Source organism: Xenopus laevis, chromosome 9_10L (assembly GCF_017654675.1).
Source record: "Xenopus laevis strain J_2021 chromosome 9_10L, Xenopus_laevis_v10.1, whole genome shotgun sequence".
Classification (NCBI taxonomy): domain Eukaryota; kingdom Metazoa; phylum Chordata; class Amphibia; order Anura; family Pipidae; genus Xenopus; species Xenopus laevis.
Genome location: NC_054387.1, coordinates 5,484,819 through 5,505,653, shown reverse-complemented (window position 1 = coordinate 5,505,653; position 20,835 = coordinate 5,484,819). Strand labels below are relative to the sequence as shown.

Below are 20,835 nucleotides of genomic sequence, written 5' to 3'. Positions count from 1 at the left end.
TGTATTATAAGGGATAATGTACCCCCTACTGTAAATGATAAGGATATTAGAAGTCACTGAGGGGTTGTTCTGTGACCATATAAAGATACAAGGCTGCAGGCTGAGTTAACTCTATGGCTAAGCAGCCAATCCCATATAATAATTCCTTGCTTTTTGGGACCTGACCCAAGGGTTAAGAATCCCTGGTCTACCCCATACTAAGGCTTTATTTTAAGGTAAATTACCTTTTAAAGAGACACACATTCATCTCACTAATCACATTGCAAGGACATGATCTAGGCAGGACTATTGTGGAGTTGGCCAGGTCATGGCAAAGATTTTACCTAAATTCCTATTTGGCAACATTACAGACAAAGATTAGTTGTTCCATTAAGTTTATTATTTTTTTGGTTTTCAGATACTTAAGGTCAGACTTTTAAATAAAACCACAGTTGTGTATATTTATAGTTTTAAATAAAATTAGCTTTAAAAACAGCAAATAGTTTAGAAATACGGATATACATTATTTCAAGTTATAGAGGAATTATCGGCACAGGCCAATGTAGCTACAACCAAGAATAAGGACAATATGTAGAAGGGAAGGTGGCCTCAGGGGGGATAAAAGCGGTGGTAGCAGAAGGCCAAGAGCATAGAGGTTCCAGTGTGTTGTCAAGACTGATGCCACCTTCAAGCTTCACCTTTCCTTGAGGTCTGGGGAGTTTTGAAAAGATATTGCTTTAGGGTCCACGAATGTCAATGGATTGTGGAGAAGGTCCCTGCAGCCAATATGGTAGGCAGTGTAGAGCAAAAACAGGGAGTTCTGCTCCCCCCTTCATAAGGTGGCCATAATGCGGCCAATAAAAGCTGCCGACAGACCCAGAGTCGGTAGCTTATTGGCCCGTGTGTGGGGCCCCTCAGATCAATATCTGGCTGAAAGTCGATCGGGCAGAGCTAAAAAAAATCCCATCGGATTGCGGACCACATCTGTTCGTTGATGTGGTCCTGAGATCCGACCTCCCCTATTGCCTGCATTATGATCCTATTGTAGGGCCCATGATCGGATCAGCCCAATATCGCCCACCTCTACGTGTATGGCCATCTTTAGTGCGTTGAGTGACACTCAAAGGACTAGCTGCCTTCTCAACTAACTCTCTACTACTCTACCCATTCTAACGCAACTCTTTTGCGTTCTTCTGCCTTCCCTTATTGGTTTCATGGTTTATGAACATTTTCTTGTCCCATCTTACTATTTTGTATCCCTATGTAGTTCAACTAATTATTTCTAGAGCTTTCCAGTATTGATTTATCAAAAACCACAAAGAGCCTGAGGCTCAGGAAGATTAAGTGGTAAGATCTCAAAGTTAAAGTTTCTCCAAGGGAAAAGATCCACTCTAACCAAAGGAGGGACCTCACTTGGGAATGTAGGGCGTGGATGCATGGCCTACTCTTTAAGCACTGGGGAAGCAATTTCTTGAGTTTGTTATCTATCCAAAGGGTCAGTGCAGGACTCGTAGTCATCATCATCATCAGGAATCAAATGCAAGATTCCCTAATCTATAGTTCTGTGAAAAGGACTTCTATGTGGCCTTCAGAATGTCTCTAAATCTGCCTGAGCCATGCTAGAATGATGCCATTGTATAATAAGTTGCACTATATGAGACTATATGATATAACAGTTGTACTTGTTGGCTCATTAAAAAGTCCTAGTAAGACTATGCACATTAAATATCAGGATCAGTCTACACTCCAGTAAGGTCTTCAGTTTTTCTTTATGTTCATTACCCAACATCTCCGTTACCATTCGGTTTTTGGAGATGGATTTTTAGTAGACGTCCTTCCTTCTCAGGCAGCTCTCAGACACTGGGCTTTTTGCTACGAATACATTGATAAGTGAATTGCTCCCATCACAAGCCAAGTTGTGACTATCCTATGTAGGCAGAGAGCACATCTTCATTAGCTCATTCAGTTGGCATGGTAACAATTTGTGCAGGTCAATGAGGGATAAGGGTCTAGAACTCATAACGTTTGAGGCTTGTAGAAGGAATCAGGAATAGTTTTTGCATGGTTTACAAGTTCATAAGAGTCCCTGATGTCTGAGAGTCCCAGCCAAAAGAATATCCACTGCTTGTTGGTGAAACTTCCATCGCTGTTCTTGAAGTACCTGCAGAAGAAGAGAACATGTGGTTTAGTATATAAATGAAAAATAATTAGTAAATGTGCTTATCTAATGGTTGTGGACTAAGCTGGAGCAACTATTCGGAGGGGGGAATAGGGGAAAGGGAAGTTGCAGAAACATTGCAATATAGTAAGAGTTTTAATGTGTAGGCCATTGGATTCCTCTTGCTGCTCAATAGAGACATATATGTTAAAATATCTGGTCCAGCTGTTTGCTAGTTTCCCCTTCTGGCCATTGACCTGGTGACTGGGAGGTGGGACTGCTAGACCTGCTCTCCAACTTGGCACCAGTACCTAGTGCAGAGTCACAAGCTGTGTAATATGCTGAGTCTTGCCACATGAGTACACAGAACATGTCACATCCCTCGTCATGTCTGTCTCCAAACACCTCCAAGAATAATATTAAAGAGACAATATGCAATATACACTGTTAGCTTCCTGGAAAGAAAAGTTATGGTGCAAGGTTGTCACCTTCTAAGTTACCAACGGGGCCATCCTCGATATAGTTACAGTATCATAGATAGACAGGACGTGACGGCACGCCCACACTCACCATGGATTTATTGGGTTGGTGACCCTCGATCTCCAGAAAAGGGTTTGCAAGTCTTGTCTCACACACTCCCACAGCATTTGCCCGGAGCCTTGTCCCTGTTGTCCAGAGCTCACCACAAACTTATCCAGATATGGTGTCCCTCCCAATACTGGTTCTTTGGTAATGATGGCTGCTGCGTTGTACCTGGAGGAATGTTTGTATTAAGTCATTGATAGGGCCTTCCCTTATCTGCTCTCTACCTCCCGTTAAAGATAGTTTCAACTATGGCTTCATTACTGGAGAACACATGCTAGAGCAAATGTATGGATATGTGCCCTGAATCTGCTGTAGGACCCCATGACTCACCCTTCAGACAGGTACACTGAGTGCAGCCTGGAGGACACGCTCTTGATATAATCTTTTTTTAGAGGTTTCTGGAAGGATCTGTTCAACAGTGAGACCAACTTCTCGGTATTGATGTCCTCCATAGATTCATATCGCAGCAATCTTTCTGCGTTTTTGAACAGGGTGCCGGATCCTAACCAATAAAAACACATATAAGGGGAGTCAGGAGACCTTCTTGAACCCAATATGCAAGCAAAGAAAATACTTATGGGCTGCATCTAAAAGACCAGAGGTGTCTAACAGACAGCTGCAATTGGGGTTCATATAGTGATCTCTGCAGCCACCTTCTGTGAGCCAATCAGATTGCAGTATGGTGACCTGGAGTTCTATTCATTATAACCTCAGCTGACCAAAGCTTTGAGAAACCAAAGATGTAAAGACCTTCCACATTTGCAGTTCTTTACCTTTGTTGCTAAAAAGCTCACCGAGCAGGGTGCGGGCGGAGGTGATGACCGCGGAGGAGCTGTGGGGCAGGCGATTGAGCAGGTCCACAATGACAGTCACTTGTTGCCTCTGCCGTTCGCTCATCCACATTGCATTCCTCATCAGTTCCAAGTCAGAGGGCAAGTTCACAAGACCAATGAGCTGTGGATAAAAGAAAGGTCAATCCTTTACTTCTGACCACCCACCAGCCCCCTTGGTGATCTGCATTCCATTTCAATGGGTGTAAGTGGGTTTTTTTTCTGCATTACACTCAATTATTTTGGCCCATTTGCCTTAAAAAAGCAAAGAGAGGTCAGATAGAGAGTTATTTTACTTACCTTTTCGCTCAGGTCCTTCAGTCCCCCCGCTGTGTTCAAGAAGATGATCTTGAGGGGCTGCAGAACACGAGCAATACTGGCGGTGACATCTAAAGAATCCAAAAGGACAGAGCGGCCGGAAGGGGTTTCTCCAATGGGGCATATGATGGGGATATTGCCAGAATTCAGGCACCAGGTGAGCAGTTCTGTGTCAACTGAAAGCACCGACCCATAACTGGGGGCAAAGGAGAAGAAATAGTTCATGTCAGTTCACTACAGGACTCATCGAAAAACGAGAGCTTAAATACTACTGACAAAAGTATTTGCACCTGGAAATCCAGTGTTAGGTGCAGAGTGCAAGGCAAAAATGACAGATAAGCCTACTAGCAAGAAGCATGAAGACAAATGCAGTGTAGCCATTAGTTCTTACCTTCCCTCTTGTTCTCGGGCCATGAGCACAGATCCTCCATTGAATAAAGGCAGCGCAGTGCCTAAGCTGGCATACATGGTGTTCACCAGTTTCTGACAGTTTTGCACCAGCAAGGACTTGGCATCTTGAGAAGAGGGACGAATGCAGTATGTGCTGGGCTGCCCCATTATCACCAGCGGCTTCATATCCATCCGCTGGAGGAAGGAGAGAGCAAAGGCCACGCTGGCCAAAGACCTTTTGCAGGTGAACACATTTTCATCCACCTGAGATAGAGAGAGAGAGCACAGGACCAGGTGAGAAGCTGCAGACTTTTTAAAGAGGTAGTGCACCATAAAATTATGATTTGGGAACGTTGAGGTGAATTTAAAACGTGGACATGGGCATTTTATCCTATGCAGAAGAGAAGTGACCATGGCGCCATGCTCATTACCAATGCATTTCTATACTTAGTTTTCAGGTCGACTCACCTCAATTATGGCAAAAGCCTTTTCATAGTTGGAATGCAGGTCCTGGAACTGAGCCAGCCAATGGCGTGCCTCTTTGGGTGTCCCGCCGCACTCTTTCAGGAAGAGTCTGATGTCCCTTTGCACCAGGGATCGGTCGACCATCGATGCACCGCTGGGTTCATAGAAGGTTTCATCTTGTTGGGGCTCAGGGTTTGGCTCCTCATGGGCAGGGCGAGCTCTAATTCTTGCCTGTTGATATGGAGCTGATCTACCAGCTATTCTACTGAGGAGGCGTCTGCCACAGGGGGACAGTGTAGAAAAGCCCTTTGCTATTGCCATGGATAGGTTCTGAAGTCTCTGAATTTCTTTGTACCCTCTTCTTTCTCTACTCTATCTTAGCGGGACCTCCGTTGGATTCTTTGCTCAGGAATTGTAGACTTTTTCCTCTCCTGTTCTCACTTTTTATTCTTGCTTTGGCAGCTGAAGGCCATTCCTGACATCACAGGGGTGTGACTTGGCTACCAGAGAGGAACGTTGCTGGCCTGAAGAGCTTCCAGGGCATGCAGAGAGACGATAATGAAGAGTATGGTCTTAAGTAGGGAAGGTTAAAAAGAGCAGCTAAGGGCAAATAACCCCATTTAAAGGTGGTATAGAACTGATGAGCTGTAGGAGAAGCCAGAGATGTGGAACTCTTCAAGGAGATGATGGAAGGAACCTCAGAATCTGCTGCTTTAGGATTAGTATGAATATGGGCTTTAGTAGACCATCCTTTTCTGGTTGCATGCCCCCCCCGCTCTATATATACATACGCTGAGAGATGATACAATAGAAGGGAACATTTCATCATATAGACAAATAGTCTTGTGCAATCAGATCATCTGATGTAGGGAGAATGCCAAGCGAACTTTCCTGCACAGGTAGGGGTGATGGGGTTATTATAGGATAGAAACAGCTGATTTCTATTGCCTTATTCAGCTATAGAGGAACAGTCTGGGGACCCCCTGTGTCTGCTTCCTCCAGCTGGCTGAAAAAAAGCTTATCACTGATTGGTTGCTATGGGTTACTGCCCAGGTGCAGATTTAGCCAGTGTTTAGTAGGGATGCACAGAATCCACTATTTTGCATTCAGCCGAACCCCCGAATCCTTCACGAAAGATTTGGCTGAATACCTGATTTGCAAATGCAAATTAGGGATGGGAAGGGGAAAATATTTTTTACTTCCTTGTTTTGTGACAAGAAGTCACGCTATTTCCCTCCCCGCCCCTAATTTGCATTTGGTTTGGCCAGGCAGAAGGATTCAGCCGAATCGGAATCCTGCTTAAAAAGGCCGAATCCTGGCCGAATCCCGAACCGAATACTGGATTAGTTGCATCCCTATAGTGTTTAGTGATGTGCGGGACGGCCCGATACCCACGGGACCCGCGGGTTGGGAGGGTTCGGGCCAACCTCGCACTCCTCTTCAAATGCTCGCTTCCGACTTCCGTCTTTATAGCCGCGCGCCTGCTCGCCCCGCCCATTTTGTAACGTCATCAGGGGACGGGTCGGCTTGGGTCTATAAAAAGTCAGATTCGGGCAGGTGTGGGCTGAGGGAGGGCGGTAATACGGTTGGGTGCGGGTCGGAAAAAACCCATCCCGCACATCACTACGAGTGTTTATAAATGATTCCCAATCATTGAGTGCATCACATTCCCAACAGAATCCTCCAAAACTCATGATTGGGCTGCCTATTGTCTCCAACACTACACTACAGGTACCCCCCAAATCTGTATCCCCAACATTGCCAAAATAAATCATGTAGTTCACAGTGTCCCATTGCACACATATACCCTGGTCAGGGGACCCCACGTGGCCCTAAAAAAATTACAATTAGGGATGCACCGAATCTAGGATTTGGTCTGGGATTCGGCCAGTATTAGGCCTTTTTCAGCAGGATTCGGATTTGCCCGAATCCATGTGTGTGGCCGAACCGAATTCGAATCCTAATTTGTATATGTAAATTAGATGTGGGAAGGGAAATCATGTGGCTTTTCTTCTAAAAACAAAGAAGTAAAACATTCTTTTCCCACTTTTTCCTTTCCTGCCTCTAATTTGCATGTGCAAATATTCAGATTCGTTTCGGTATTCGGCCGAATCTTTCACAAAGGATTCAGGGATTCGGCCGAATCCCAAATAGTGGATTTGGTGAATCCCTAATTACAATGGAACTTTTTTCCCCTTTCTTCATTGTTTTTTAGGCTGCAGCTCAGTTTCCACCTGGACTAAATGTTCTATAGAGTCATTTCCCATCAGAACTGCAAATATTATTTCATTGGCTTCATAACGTCCGTTGCTCAATCTCTGGGTCACTTTACCATTTCCAAGTTTTCCTCTCTCGCTGATCTTAAAGGGGTTGTTCACCTTTAGTGTCTCTCATGCCGTAGACATTGATATTCAGAGACTGGTTTTCATTTATAATTTATTTTTTGTTTTTTTTTCTTCAGTTTGGAATTTAGCGGCTATCTGATTGCTAGGGTTCAACTTAGCCTAGCAACCAGGCAGTGGCTTGAGTGAGACACTGGGATATAAACAGGAGAGGGACTGACTAGAAAGATAAGGAATAAAAGGTAACAATGATAATACAATTATACATTTAATATAAAATGGGCCAGATTAAATCTGGTGGGAAACCCAAACTCATTGGTTGGTGCAAACTCTGCTGAAGTCTATAGGAAAACCTGGAATTCAATAGAATCTCACCCATTGTATTTGACCCAGAAAGAGACCAAGAACCCCCAAATACTAGGGTCCAAATTCCCCTAGCAACCATGTACTGATTTGAGACTGGAATATGAATAGGAGAGGCCTGAATAGAAAGATCACTAATAAAAAGGAGCAATAACAATACATTTGTAGCCTTACAGAGCGTTTGTTTTTTTTCATGGGGTCAGTGACCCTCATTTGAAAGCTGGAAAGAGTCAGAAGAAGCAGACGGCAAATAAATTAAAAAAAAAAAACTATAAAAAAGAAAAAATGAAGGCCAATTGAAAAGTTGCTTAGACTTAGCCATTCTATAAAATACTAAAACTTATCTTCGAGGTGAACCACCCCTTATACTTCCAGCTTGAGCCACACTATGATCCCGCTGTATAATGTATAACATAAAACGTCTGGTTGCTGGAACCTGTTATCCAGAATGCTCGGGACCTGGGGCTTTCCGGACAATGGATCTTTCTGTAATTTGGATCTTCATCCCTTAAATCTACTAGAAAATCATGTAAACATGAAATAAAGCCAATAGGCTGGTTTTGCCTCCAATAAGGATTAATTATATCTTAGTTGGGATCAAGTAGAAGGCACAGGTACGGGACCTTTTATCCAGGATGCTCAGGACTTGGGGGTTTCCAGATAACGGATCTTTCTGTAATTTGGATCTTCATCCCTTAAATCTACTAGAAAATCATATAAACATGAAATAAACCCAATAGGCTGGTTTTGCTTCCAATAAGGATTAATTATATCTTAGTTGGGATCAAGTACAAGTGACTGTTTTATTATTACACAGAAAAAGGAAATCATTTTTAAACATTTCGATTATTTGGATAAAATGGAGTCTATGGGAGGCGGCCTTTCTGTAATTCAGAGCTTTCTGGATAAAGGATCCCATGCCTGTACTGGAAATAAAATTGACATTTCAGATTTGCCAGCAAATCCTATGACCCTGACCGTCATTACACGGGAAGAACTGCCTGGTCACATTTTGTTTTATTTGGCGCAGGGATCCCGGGACTCATCACATGACCAAAGAACAAACGAACAAGAGAAAGAAGTGCAGCCCATGGTCACCTGACTGCCTTGTATTTACCTTTAATGTATTCATTACATAAAATCAACATTCTTTCCCCAACAGCTAACCCTTTTCCCCAACTTTCCAATATACATTCTTTTTAAAAAAAAAAATGACAGGGGTTTTAAAGGATAAGTAAAAAAATGAAAGTAAAAATGCTCAGGCTTTACATTGATTCATCCCTCCCCATTTCTGAAGCTAAATGAAATATTAACTGCCAATGGAATGCATTTTGGAATCCAGTATAGCGCAGAGGGTATGAGCAAACATAGAGGGCTGTTCCTGCTGAATTATATTTAGCCCAGAGGAACAGCTATGCTCCCATAGATTTATGTTTCCTCGGCGAAATGGGAAAATGTAGGATATTACCCTGGCTGACCCCACCCTGAAGCTGCTTCTTGTACGGAGATTGTAACACACAAGGAGGGCTGCGGGAGGTTATTATAGAAACGTATAACAACTTTACTGAGCATTGCCCATTCTTTTCAGACACAAAGCAAAATGACAATTACTGGTGCTGGATTGGGCTGGGTCCCAACAGTTTGCCGAGGGCATCAGAGGGGCAATGGCTGATAACGAATGGGAAGCCAACGGCCCCGAGCCATTGCTTCATTTCAGAAACAAACTGACTGTCATTTATCTCGATTTGATCTTGTTTGTGCCTTGTCCATAGGCAAATAACTGAGGCAGCACCTCTGGCAAAAACATTTCCTTGTTAAAGGGATCCTGTCATCGGAAAACATGTTTTTTTTCAAAACACATCAGTTAATAGAGCTGCTCCAGCAGAATTCTGCACTGAAATCCATTTCTCAAAAGAGCAAACAGATTTTTTTATATTCAATTTTGAAATCTGACATGGGGCTAGACATATTGTCAGTTTCCCAGCTGCCCCCAGTCATGTGACTTGTGCCAGCGCTTTAGGAGAGAAATGCTTTCTGGCAGGCTGCTGTTTTTCCTTCTCAATGTAACTGAATGTGTCTCAGTGAGACATGGGTTTTTACTATTGAGTGTTGTTCTTAGATCTACCAGGCAGCTGTTATCTTGTGTTAGGGAGCTGCTATCTGGTTACCTTCCTATTGTTCTTTTGTTTGGCTGCTGGGGGAAAAAGGGAGGGGGTGATAACACTCCCACTTGCAGTACAGCAGTAAAGAGTGATTGAAGTTTATCAGAGCACAAGTCACATGACTTTGGGCAGCTGGGAAATTGACAAAATGTCCAGCCCCATGTCAGATTTCAAAATTGAATATAAAGAAATCTGTTTGCTCTTTTGAGAAATGGATTTCAGTGCAGAATTCTGCTGGAGCAGCTCTATTAAGTGGTTCATTTTGAAAAAAAATTTTTCCCATGACAGTATCCCTTTAAAAATCAACAGCAGAACGAGCCATGCTCTCATTTTCTTATGGTAATTGGGGCAGAGCCAGGGGGCTACAGTCTTTGCAGGGACCCTTTATTTATATCCCTTCAGTTTATGTAGGAATGCAACTCCCTGCACCTCCCCAACAGCCTTTAGACACACACAGTTGTGATTCTGCAGGGCAAGGATATATCTCTACATGTCTGGGCTGCAACTCCCAACACAGAATCAGGGGCCAGTGCACTGTTCTGCAACATCTGGGGACTCATGGTTTAGAAAGGGAGCCTCTAAAAGCAGAAAAATAATATTAAAAATGACAATTCTACAAGAGGATGTTAATTTGTTAATTCACCACTAGATGTCACTAGAGCTCTCCCACTCCTTGTGACACTTCTAGAGTTAAAAATCTCAGGTTTTGCTTAGGGCCCACCAAATTACTGTACCTGGGTATTATCTCATGGCAACAAATAACATTTTCGATTTCACCGGATTACTTGCAACTGGCGGAAAAAAAGAAATATTTCCTTTTTCTGTGTAATAATAAAACAGTCGCTTGTACTCGATCCCAACTAAGATTTAATTAATCCTTATTGGAGGCAAAACCTCCACCTTAATATTTACATGATTTTCTAGTAGACTTAAGGTATGAAGATCTGGATTTTATGTAATGAATACATTAAAGGTAAATACAAGGCAGTCAGGTGACCATGGGCTGCACTTCTTTCTCTTGTTCGTTTGTTCTTTGGTCATGTGATGAGTCCCGGGATCCCTGCGCCAAAAAAAAAACAAAATGTGACCAGGCAGTTTTTCCCGTGTAATGATGGTCAGGGTCATAGGATTTGCTGGCAAATCTGAAATGTCAATTTTATTTCCAGTACAGGCATGGGATCCTTTATCCAGAAAGCTCTGAATTACAGAAAGGCTGCCTCCCATAGACTGAATTTCATCCAAATAATTGAAATGTTTAAAAATTATTTCCTGTAATAATAAAACAGTCGCTTGTACTTGATCCCAACTAAGATATAATTAATCCTTATTGGAGTCAAAACCAACCTATTGGGTTTATTTGATGTTTACATGATTTTCTAGTAGACTTAAGGTATGAAGATCGGAATTACAGAAAGATCCGTTATCTGGAAAACCCCAAGTCCTGAGCATTCTGGATAACAGGTCCCATACCTGAATCAATGCTATGCGCGGGGCAGAATGTCCTGTGTCCTATTTGCCAGCAGATGGCAGCAGTGATGTCGTTAATAGAAATAGGTACATCGTTAGTCTTTGTGTTGAGTTTCACTCCATGTACGTGGTGCTGACCTGACGTATGAACATGGATATTTGGGTTTGACGTCAGGATGATACATTGGGAATGACTGGTAACAAACGTGTGGGATGGAGCTCGTGCCTCTGTTCACGTTGGGCTTAATGTGTGTCACGGTAGAAAAGTGGCTGATGGAAAGTAAAGAAGGGGGGTCGGTGGTGGTAATGTAGACGTTCAGCAACAGGAGGAGCACTGGGGTTAAAGAGCTTTTATGTTATTGGGGGAAATGCTTCTACAATTGATCTCACCATTCTCAGGGGTGTAACTACAAAGGAAGCAGACCCTGTGGCTGCAGGGGGGCCCAGGAGGTATAGGGGTCCCGCAAGACCCTAAGTCATATCGCTAGGGTAAATCGGAGGCTAGCAACCAGATATCTGCTGAAAGTCCAAAATTGAGAGCTGCTGAATAAAAAGACCAATTGCAACGTATCTCAGAGTTAAAGTAAAGGTTAACTTCCCCTTTACCAAACATTCCTTGTGACTTGTTATTCCAGCCTGACCCACTTACTCCTCGTGCCTCCCTTTCTTTCCTTTTGTCTCTCAATAGCTGGGGCGCAGATGGAGCTGCTGCTGCTCCTCTCCACTGGCTTTGCAAGAGCTAAGAGCCTTAATTATGAAAAGCCTCTCCACATTCCAATCTTCCCTCTGCCGTCAGCCCAGGCCACTTTCTCCTCCTGACTCTCAGCCTCTACAATACCCAGTCCCATTCTCTCCCGGAGTCTCATCTTATTAAGTGATGTTTAGCCGCTCCTTCCTCTTCCCCGTGTCCTTCACCGCCTGTGACTTTATATGTCCGTCACCTTCTGCTTTTGTACAAGAAATGAAGAGAACAAAGCGAGTTATTAGCTGAACTCATGATTATTTGTTTAGGACTCCGCGCCATTCATTGCTCGTCTTTTATCTCTTTATATCAAGATGCACAAGTTCCATGTATTGTATGATAACTAAGTCTTCTTCATGAAGCTTCCAGAAAGCCTCTCTGCTAGGGGTTTGGTGTATGGAAGAATATGGTGTGACCCTCACTGATCTAACCATGCAACAGAACCAGACCCAATTCATTCTATACAATATGACTTTAGATGATGGTTGTGTTCTACTGGAGGCCCAGCCTAAAAGTGAATTAGAGTAAATGCATATTTATTGTCCTAATTATTATGGCTGAGGGAGTTAATGTTTTTGTTTTATTTGGTAATGGGAGTGGTAGGGTTGGTTATGCTGAGAAATAAATATGATTTGGAAATAAACTCATCTGAGGTCATTTACTGACACAAAGAAACTAGACTCCAGTGCAGATATCCATAGCAACCAATGGTCCAGCTGCCACCAGTGGTGATGTCTCCAATTGGTGCGTATATGGGGGACCCAACAGCCCCTCCATAGAGACCATGTGTATTGATACTTGAAAACTTGGCCAGTGGGTTAGGCTTTTTGAGCAATCCAACCGATGGCCTTCTATTCTATTCTACTTTTGCTTCATGTCTTGGTAGGACAAAAGCCTGAAGGTGGTGGATCAAGCTTATGCCCATTGACTGCTCAGTTACTGTATCGCATTCTGAATGGGAAGCATACACACACACATATATATATAGATATATAAATAGCTCTCTTGTAATTGTTTGGGCTGTTCCTGCAAAACAGTGCTTAATCCAGGGAAACAGACTGGGTTTATGGCACCTCTCTGTACTGCTCCTCTGCTAGACAACTAAAGAGCTTGATTATATTTGGTTTCTATAAAGTCACGGGGGCCCGAGATGCTACAACTATTTCAGCCAGCTCTATTCCCTTTTGGGGATTATGTCACATTAATTCTTAATTTGCTTCCTATACTTTATAGACGTCAGGCCACTTCTAGGACAATAAAATGTTGTTACTGACTTCATGCTCATCAATTGTGCGTTTCAACGAAGGTTAATTAACTGAGAGGCAAACAGAAGGCTATCGATTGGAGAAACGAATAGAAAGACCAGCACCTTGTCAATAAGTAATTAAGATGTTGTTTGTTAAAATGTGTTGAGTGCCATGGAGGCCTTCTATGAACTGGTGGTGGCCCACTGAAGGTTTCTTTAACCTCAATGAGATCTTATCTATCTATCTATCTATCTATCTATCTATCTATCTATCTATCTATCTATCTATCTATTTCTATCATCTATCTTAGATAGAACATAGAACTCTTATGGTGGCCTGGGATAAGTGGCACATAGAGAGATTAAACAAATAATGGGTAATAAGTTCCATTGAGAAAGTTGAATCTTGTTTAATAAATAACCTGTAATGTTGAGTGTCCCAATAATTCATTTCACTGGTCCCTAATACCCATTGAGGTTCAGGAGCTTATTCCATTGATTTTCATGGATGTCATGAATGGGAAGGGCCAAAATGGGATTTCGATGCACCAGTCTTGGTTTTTGATCACTGGGAGGGAGGGTGGTAGTCTCTCCAAGGAAAAGACACATCCATTGACCATGGGATAAAGACATTTCCCATCATGTTCAGTGGGATGTTGCCACATTTTTGGTTCACACACAGTTTGAAGTTAGTTGAGTCTGGCTGGTAATGATTACAATGGCAGGGCAATATCTGCTGATATCAGATCAGCTGTAGATTGTAAGCTCCATGGGGCGTTACACCAATAGAAGAATTTTCTATACAGTGTATAGAGTTCAATATATTTCGTTGTGTGTACAGAAATGCAAGATATCTGTGCCTGATGATCTGCACATCAGCTGGGCGTCTATCACACAGCATTGACATCTACTCTATTAAGGCAAATCAATAGAACATGAAACAATCGGTGTTTTGGAAAAGGAACAAAAACCTTTGCCGTCTATTGAGCACCTTAAATGACCTGGGGTCCAATAACTTCTAGTTAAGCCACTGATAGGAAGACAGTTTTTTTTTTACTTGAAGTATCTTCGAGTACTTTCATAGAAAAGCTTGGTGTAAGCTCTACAAGCTGCTCCAGCATTTATGGAAACGTAGGATGGTTATGTCTTTAAGAAGCATGACACTGGCATGGTATCTATAGACTGTGGGTCTTTCTAACAACATTGGATATATCTAAGGTTCACTGTACCCCAAAACTTTTGTCTGGCTTTTTTTTTATCTTGTAAAAGGTGTTGGAGCTACACAAGCATTACAAGGGGACAATGAAATATTGTTGTGATTGGCTATGACGTAAACCATGTGGGCACTGAGAATTCTCCACTAGGTTACCTGGTTCCTCCACCAGGTTGTAGAACGTTACAAAGCATTTAACGTTGATACAGTGCAGGTAGTGTATCTCATATCCATTCTATACGCCATGTCTTTGCCATTACCAGCCCGTGCGGCTCTAGTTGTCCCAGAACATTGTGTTCCCCTCCTCTGCCCATGGATTGAGCAATGTAAATAGAAAATAACGAGCCCACTGTTTTATGGCCCTTCACTTACTACACCGTTGCATTAAGAGGCTATTATCTAGTGATTTAATGGCAATGAGTTATCAGTGTGTTCTAAGATAAACACTTAATTTGCCAGAGGCTATAAAATCCCTTTGTTTGCTTGATGGGAGAAGATGGTTCCAAATGCCAAGGCCCATGTCTTTCTTCCCCTGACTGATTTGATTCTGCAGTACAAGCTGATTATAGATATACAGACCCTTAAAGGTATAGTGTTTGTGATATTTTCTTAACTTTGCATCTTTGAGTTTAACCTTTGTTGTAAACCCAGAATCCCAGCAATAGGAAGATGTCCAGGGGTGCTGGGAGTACAACAAACTGGAGGCAATGTTTACCCAATTCTAAATTGGGGCACTGGCCATCCTGCCGACCAAGAAGATCAGAGTATGAGCCAAACATCAAGGGCAAGGAAATAATGTGAATAATCTGAGATATGTAATCGGAAAGAAAAATGAACTAAAGGAAGGGGATGATGAAGACTTGGGAGATTGAGGGGCTGTATTTCTGTATATATGAAAGGCAATAAGCCTGTCATACGTTGGTAGATCTACACTGTATCAGTTATGGTCTTAGTTTATGGAGGAAGAAATTGAAGTGCACAATCTTCTCACCATCATCTGCTGCTTCTCTGTAGTGGATGAATTCATGAGCAGCCATATTTCCTTATATCTGTATTTTCCTGGTCAGCACACACCTATTTCATAGTCCATGAACACCAGCTAATGCAATGCACTTGCTTCTCATGTGCCCCAACTAGTTAACCCAGAACACTCTCAGTCAACCTGAAAGCCTTGTCCCTTTGGAAGTCCAAAATCTGGACCATAGGGGGGCATGCTTAAGGCTTGGTGCACCATATTATTGAAGGGCCTGTTTTCTGGAGAACCTCAGGTCCCAAGCATTCTGGCTTTATTTAATTACAGGGGGAAACCTATGCTGGTTATTACTTTAAGGTTTTTCTTACTACAGTCTATGAGCAAACTGATAGGGGTGCTCCTGTTGAATTGTAGCAGCTGAAGGCTTTCATGGTTCTGGGAGTAACTGGGCTACAAGTTGGGAAAGTCTGATGTGAACCCTCTTGTTTTACCTTCTCTGTCTTGCTATGCCAAAACGGCCTTCCCCAAGTCATTCTACCTGCAAGGCTTGTCCTTTAGATTTCCATTAGGCTTCTTTGTGGGGCCCAAGTCAGTCTATTTACACTCTGGTGTGCAAGCCAGCTCCAGAATAGTCCCAAATAGTTCTCAGGATGGTGGGACAAGTCTAGTGTAAAAGATGAACAAGTTCTAACAGCTCTATCTACTATAGCGATTCTCTTCTGCTGTGGAAATCTGATAACATAGCCATTACCTTCGGCTGCATTGCTTAATGACTGTAGGGTAGTGGGTGTATACCCACGAGGATGTTGTGACACACAGCGTGAGATTATGACAGATGGCCACTATTAAACATTGTTTAAAGGTCATCAGTGAGACATTATTTTAGTCATACTTTCCCTTCTTGTGGGAATAGTGTCCAAGCACCGAGGTGGGATATCATCAAGATAACAGCATGGACCTTGGCAGCTATTTCTGGCACAGAAACTTCTAACTACTCCAATCATAACGGGAATAAACATGTTTGCATAGAGTCAATACAAATCTACAATGGCTTTCAATTAGATGGGTGATATTGTTCAATACAGCCCTGGGACAGTACCTGATGAGTTTTTAGGTTTTTAAGCTTGATGTGAGATATCAATGTAGACCTTCAGTTCCTCATATGGTGGCAATGAGCTTGCAGCTATGTGCACCTTATAGAGAATTAAATGGCATTTAGTGCACCTGTGCCACGAGGGCAGTTCCATAATAACTACAGACACATTGACTCCCTCCGGTACATATTAACCCCTTCTGTACCCCAGAGAGGAGCCAGGAGCTTGTTCCTTTCCTTCTGGCAAGTGGAGAGGTTTCAGATTTTGTTGAAATGTACGTTGGGAAAATGAATGTGCCTCCTTTTATCTTTACATTGATTACCCTAGACATTATTCAATGGATCTTCTCTATTCCTTGCTATATACTTTGCTTTTCTTCCGATCCACCCTGGCAGTGAAAGAGTTTTCTATATAGATATCAGGTGATTCCTTCGCTGACAACCCCAGTGGGCACATTAAGGGTTTATTAGAGCTGTGTGTGTGTGTGTGGATCTATCTCCTGTCTGCTAAATGGGGCAGAAACTCTCATTGTGTGAAGGGAGGCAGAGTTGTGTGCTTCCGGAGTGAACCAGTCAACACCATCTGCCCTTGGGTCGACTCGCTCCATCCACTGTCCTAAAGTGTCCCCCTCACGGCTTTCCTGCGTGCAAGGTACTCTATTAAGCAATCTGGTTTTACCCAAATAAAAGGTTTCTGCACTAACACAGAGGTGGACTGGCAGCTGATTTTTAAGTGAACCTGTGTTTTTCTTTTTAATTTAAAGGGATACTGTCATCGGAAAACATGTTTTTTTCAAAACACATCAGTTAATAGTGCTGCTCCAGCAGACTTCTGCACTGAAATCCATTTCTCAAAAGAGCAAACAGATTTTTTTATATTCAATTTTGAAATCTGACATGGAGCTAAACATTTTGTCAATTTCCCAGCTGCCCCTGGTCATGTGACTTGTGCCTGCACTTTAGGAAAGAAATACTTTCTGGCAGGCTGCTGTTTTTCCTTCTCAATGTAACTGAATGTGTCTCAGTGGGACATGGGTTTTTACTATTGAGTGTTGTTCTTAGATCTACCAGGCAGCTGTTATCTTGTGTTAGGGAGCTCTTATCTGGTTACCTTCCCATTGTTCTTTTGTTTGGCTGCTGGGGAGGAAAAGGGAGGGGTGATATCTCTCCAACTTGCAGTACAGCAGTAAAGAGTGATTGAAGTATATCAGAGCACAAGTCACATGACTTGGGGCAGCTGGGAAATTGACAATATGTCTAGCCCCATGTCAGATTTTAAAACTGAATATAACAAAAATCTGTTTGCTCTTTTGAGAAATAGATTTCAGTGCAGAATTCTGCTGGAGCAGCACTATTAACCGATTCATTTTGAAAAAAATGTTTTTTCCCATGACAGTATCCCTTTAAACATTGGCTATAAAGGCTATTGTAGAATCCAGTTCTGACTTGGAACTAAATATAGAAAACAAAATAAAGAATAACTGAGTTGCGGTTCACACCTGCTCTGGACCATTTGGACATCATCTAGTGCTCTTCCTGCAGTCTAAATTTTGCAGAACAAAGACAACAGAGTAGTATTTTGTAGTAGTAACCTGTTTGCAGGGCTGTATACTATCGGTGCAGAGTTGGAGCCAGTGAGAAAATGTGACATTAGCACTGGTGTCACCATATTCAGTGTTGCTCCCTTCATTTAGGAACCACAATATTGGTTCTCATTTCAGTGGTTTGTTCTGACACTGATGACCAAGTCATGAGCTTATTGGCTCATTAAGAGCATCAAATTGGTGGATTCCCTAGACAACATTGGTTGGAGTCATCCATGTACTGCTTAAGCTAGCTGGAAAGACTTGTTGGCTGACGATTTGGTGAATACGGTTCTCTACTGATCCACAAAGGACTTTAAAATAATATGATCTTTTGGCCCACTAGCTCAGCAGAATATGGCCTGCTGTACCCCCCGTTCTGTTGGGGTTGTGTATTAGGACTGAGCTCTCATTTGCTTGATATAAAAGTGGTTTCTTTGGCAGTAATTGTGGTAAAGCTTATAGTTCGCCTCCTATAGAGTTCCCAAGGGTCCCAGACCTTTTTGACCAGTGAGCCACATTTAAATGTAAAAAGAGTTGAGGAGCAACACAAGCATGAAAAATGTTCATGGGTGGTGCAAAATAAGGGCTGTGATTGGCCTATGTAAACTCACCGCCTACAGGAGCAGCTGTTTGGCAGTACAACTTTTTTTTATGCAACCAAAACCTGGAATTCAAAAAGGCCACTGGGAGCAACATCCACATGGTTGATGAACAATGTGTTGCTCATGAGGCACTGGTTGGGGATTGCTGTACTATACAGAGTTTCTATATCAAAGGCAGCAGGGAAACCTGGAAAATGATGGCTTCCATGGAATCCACAGAGTGGGCTGCTAGTTGCCTTCACAATAACTTTAATCCTCCTAAAGTTGGAAGCTATTACTGTTGGTGTTGGCCATACACCTAAAGGAAGCTCTTCAACAACTTGAAAGAAGAAGGGGGTAGAAATCTGCTTCCTACTCAGCTAGTCATAAAGGTTCATGGAATTGATTTTCATGAAGCATCTTGGTGATATTATTACTATGCAATATAGGGTGCTTATGCTTATAATGGATTGTGTTGTTGTGCCATTGGGTTTAGTTGCATGTGGTTTCCATAAGGGAACCCTTTCTGTTCTTCTCTTTGCTTTTGACCGTTTCCCATTGAGACAACAATTTATCCATATTGTCGGCACACTGTGTTAATAATTCAATAAGCTGACGGAGTTCCTCCAATTAAATCCATGCTCATACTTATTAAGGCTTCTGATTCCGACCGTTGAGCACATTGTGACACAGAATGACTCAACGTACAAATCCAGTCTCTAAATGACCGTTGCTATGTATATGCACAAACAAGAAGATTGTGTGAGTATGTACTAAGGGAGATTTATATTATTACTATTAATTACATTTTTTTTTGTTGAACGAGTGTTTGCATATTTATTATAAAGGATTTGTCACCGGCAACCATTGACGGAGACGGATATTGCGCCCATTGTCTAGGTGACTTATATTAAATGAAAAAGAAAGGGAAAGAAAAGCAAGTTATTAAGAAAAAATATTTTATAAGAAGAGTAGATGCCTTACTATGGGAATCTCAGCAGACTTAGGTTGTTGCACTTCTCTATAAAAATATATCACATCAAACAGCCCATAGTTACCCTTTTTTAATTCAGATTTTTCCCTAGCCTAAAATTCTGTATCTCTTTTGGGGGTAAATGTTTTTTTCTTTTATATATTCAGAGGCATGGATGGACTATAACTTACTTACATCGTCAAGGTAAAAATACGTCTAATGAACCCTCTTCTTCCATAGGGCAGCGCTGGTTGCAAGATGGCACCCACCAAGACTGGAGGAAGGATAGTTAACCACCATTTATATTCATTTATTTTTGGAAGGTCGGGTTAAATTTTAGTTTGAGCTCACATGAGCTGATCAGCTGACCAAGATCCATGGGGGGTGAATTGAAAATAGGACGGGTCCAAAAACAGACAGACAGACAGGCCCGCCCCCTCTAATTACGTTACTGCCCCCAACTGAGAGAGGCCACGGTGATGAAATAGATTGGGTCCAAAAACAGACCCTTGATGTACTTCAATTGAGAGAGACCAAGGTGATGAAATAGGTTGGGTCCAAAAACAGACTCTTGAGTTACCCCAACTGAGAGTGGCCAAGGTGATGCAATAGGTTGGGTCCAAATCAGACCCTAGACATACACCAACTGAGAGAGACCAAGGTGATGACATAGGTTGGGTCCAAAAACAGACTCTTGAGTTACCCCAACTGAGAGTGGCCAAGGTGATGCAATAGGTTGGGTCCAAAAACAGACCTTTGAGGTACTTCAACTGAGAGAGACCAAGGTGATGGAATAGGTTGGGTCCAAAAACAGACCCTTGAGGTACACCAACTGAGAGAAGCCAAGGTGATGAAATAGATGGGGTCCAAAAACAGATGTCTGAGGTACCCCAACTGAAAGAGGCCAAGGTGATGAAATAGATTGGGTCCAAAAACAGACCCTTGAGGTACCCCAACTGAAAGAGGCCAAGGTGATGAAATCGGAAAATATCCCTTTCCAATAAGAAGAAAGAAGACTTTATCAACAGCGTAGCAAGGGTGTTAGTGTAAGGGTTGTATTTGTATTTCTTTCTATCCTGTACCCAAAGAAGGAGTCACCAGTTTGTTGGTGGGTTCAGAAATGGGTCAGGTGACCTTCTAGTATCAGTGGTGGTTGGCAGCTAGCCTGTTGGAGGTTTCACCTTCAATTATAGAAGGGCTGAACATGGCAACCTTGTCCTTTCCCTAGCCTAATTATTACTGTATATATCATTTAGATAGAGTGGTGGAAGTCATCGCTTTGAGTCTGCTGATGCAGTGATTGCCCAGGTTGGAGTTGACTAACTAAGGCACCTTGGACAAAATCCAGCTATCACCTGCTTTAAATAAT

General features: G+C 42.4%; 1 protein-coding gene across 1 annotated transcript; it reads right to left on the bottom strand.

Moving 5' to 3' along the window:
• Positions 1-1,890: 1,890 nt before the first annotated feature.
• Positions 1,891-5,049, bottom strand: nags.L (N-acetylglutamate synthase L homeolog). Its single transcript, XM_018234831.2, has 7 exons — positions 4,729-5,049; positions 4,262-4,524; positions 3,853-4,066; positions 3,496-3,676; positions 3,053-3,224; positions 2,708-2,890; positions 1,891-2,140 (listed from the first exon to the last, which is right to left on the bottom strand). The coding sequence occupies exons 1-7, from the start codon at positions 5,044-5,046 to the stop codon at positions 1,996-1,998; spliced, it is 1,476 nt and encodes a 491-aa protein (XP_018090320.1). The 5' UTR covers positions 5,047-5,049; the 3' UTR covers positions 1,891-1,995.
• Between the last annotated feature and the right edge of the window lie 15,786 nt (positions 5,050-20,835).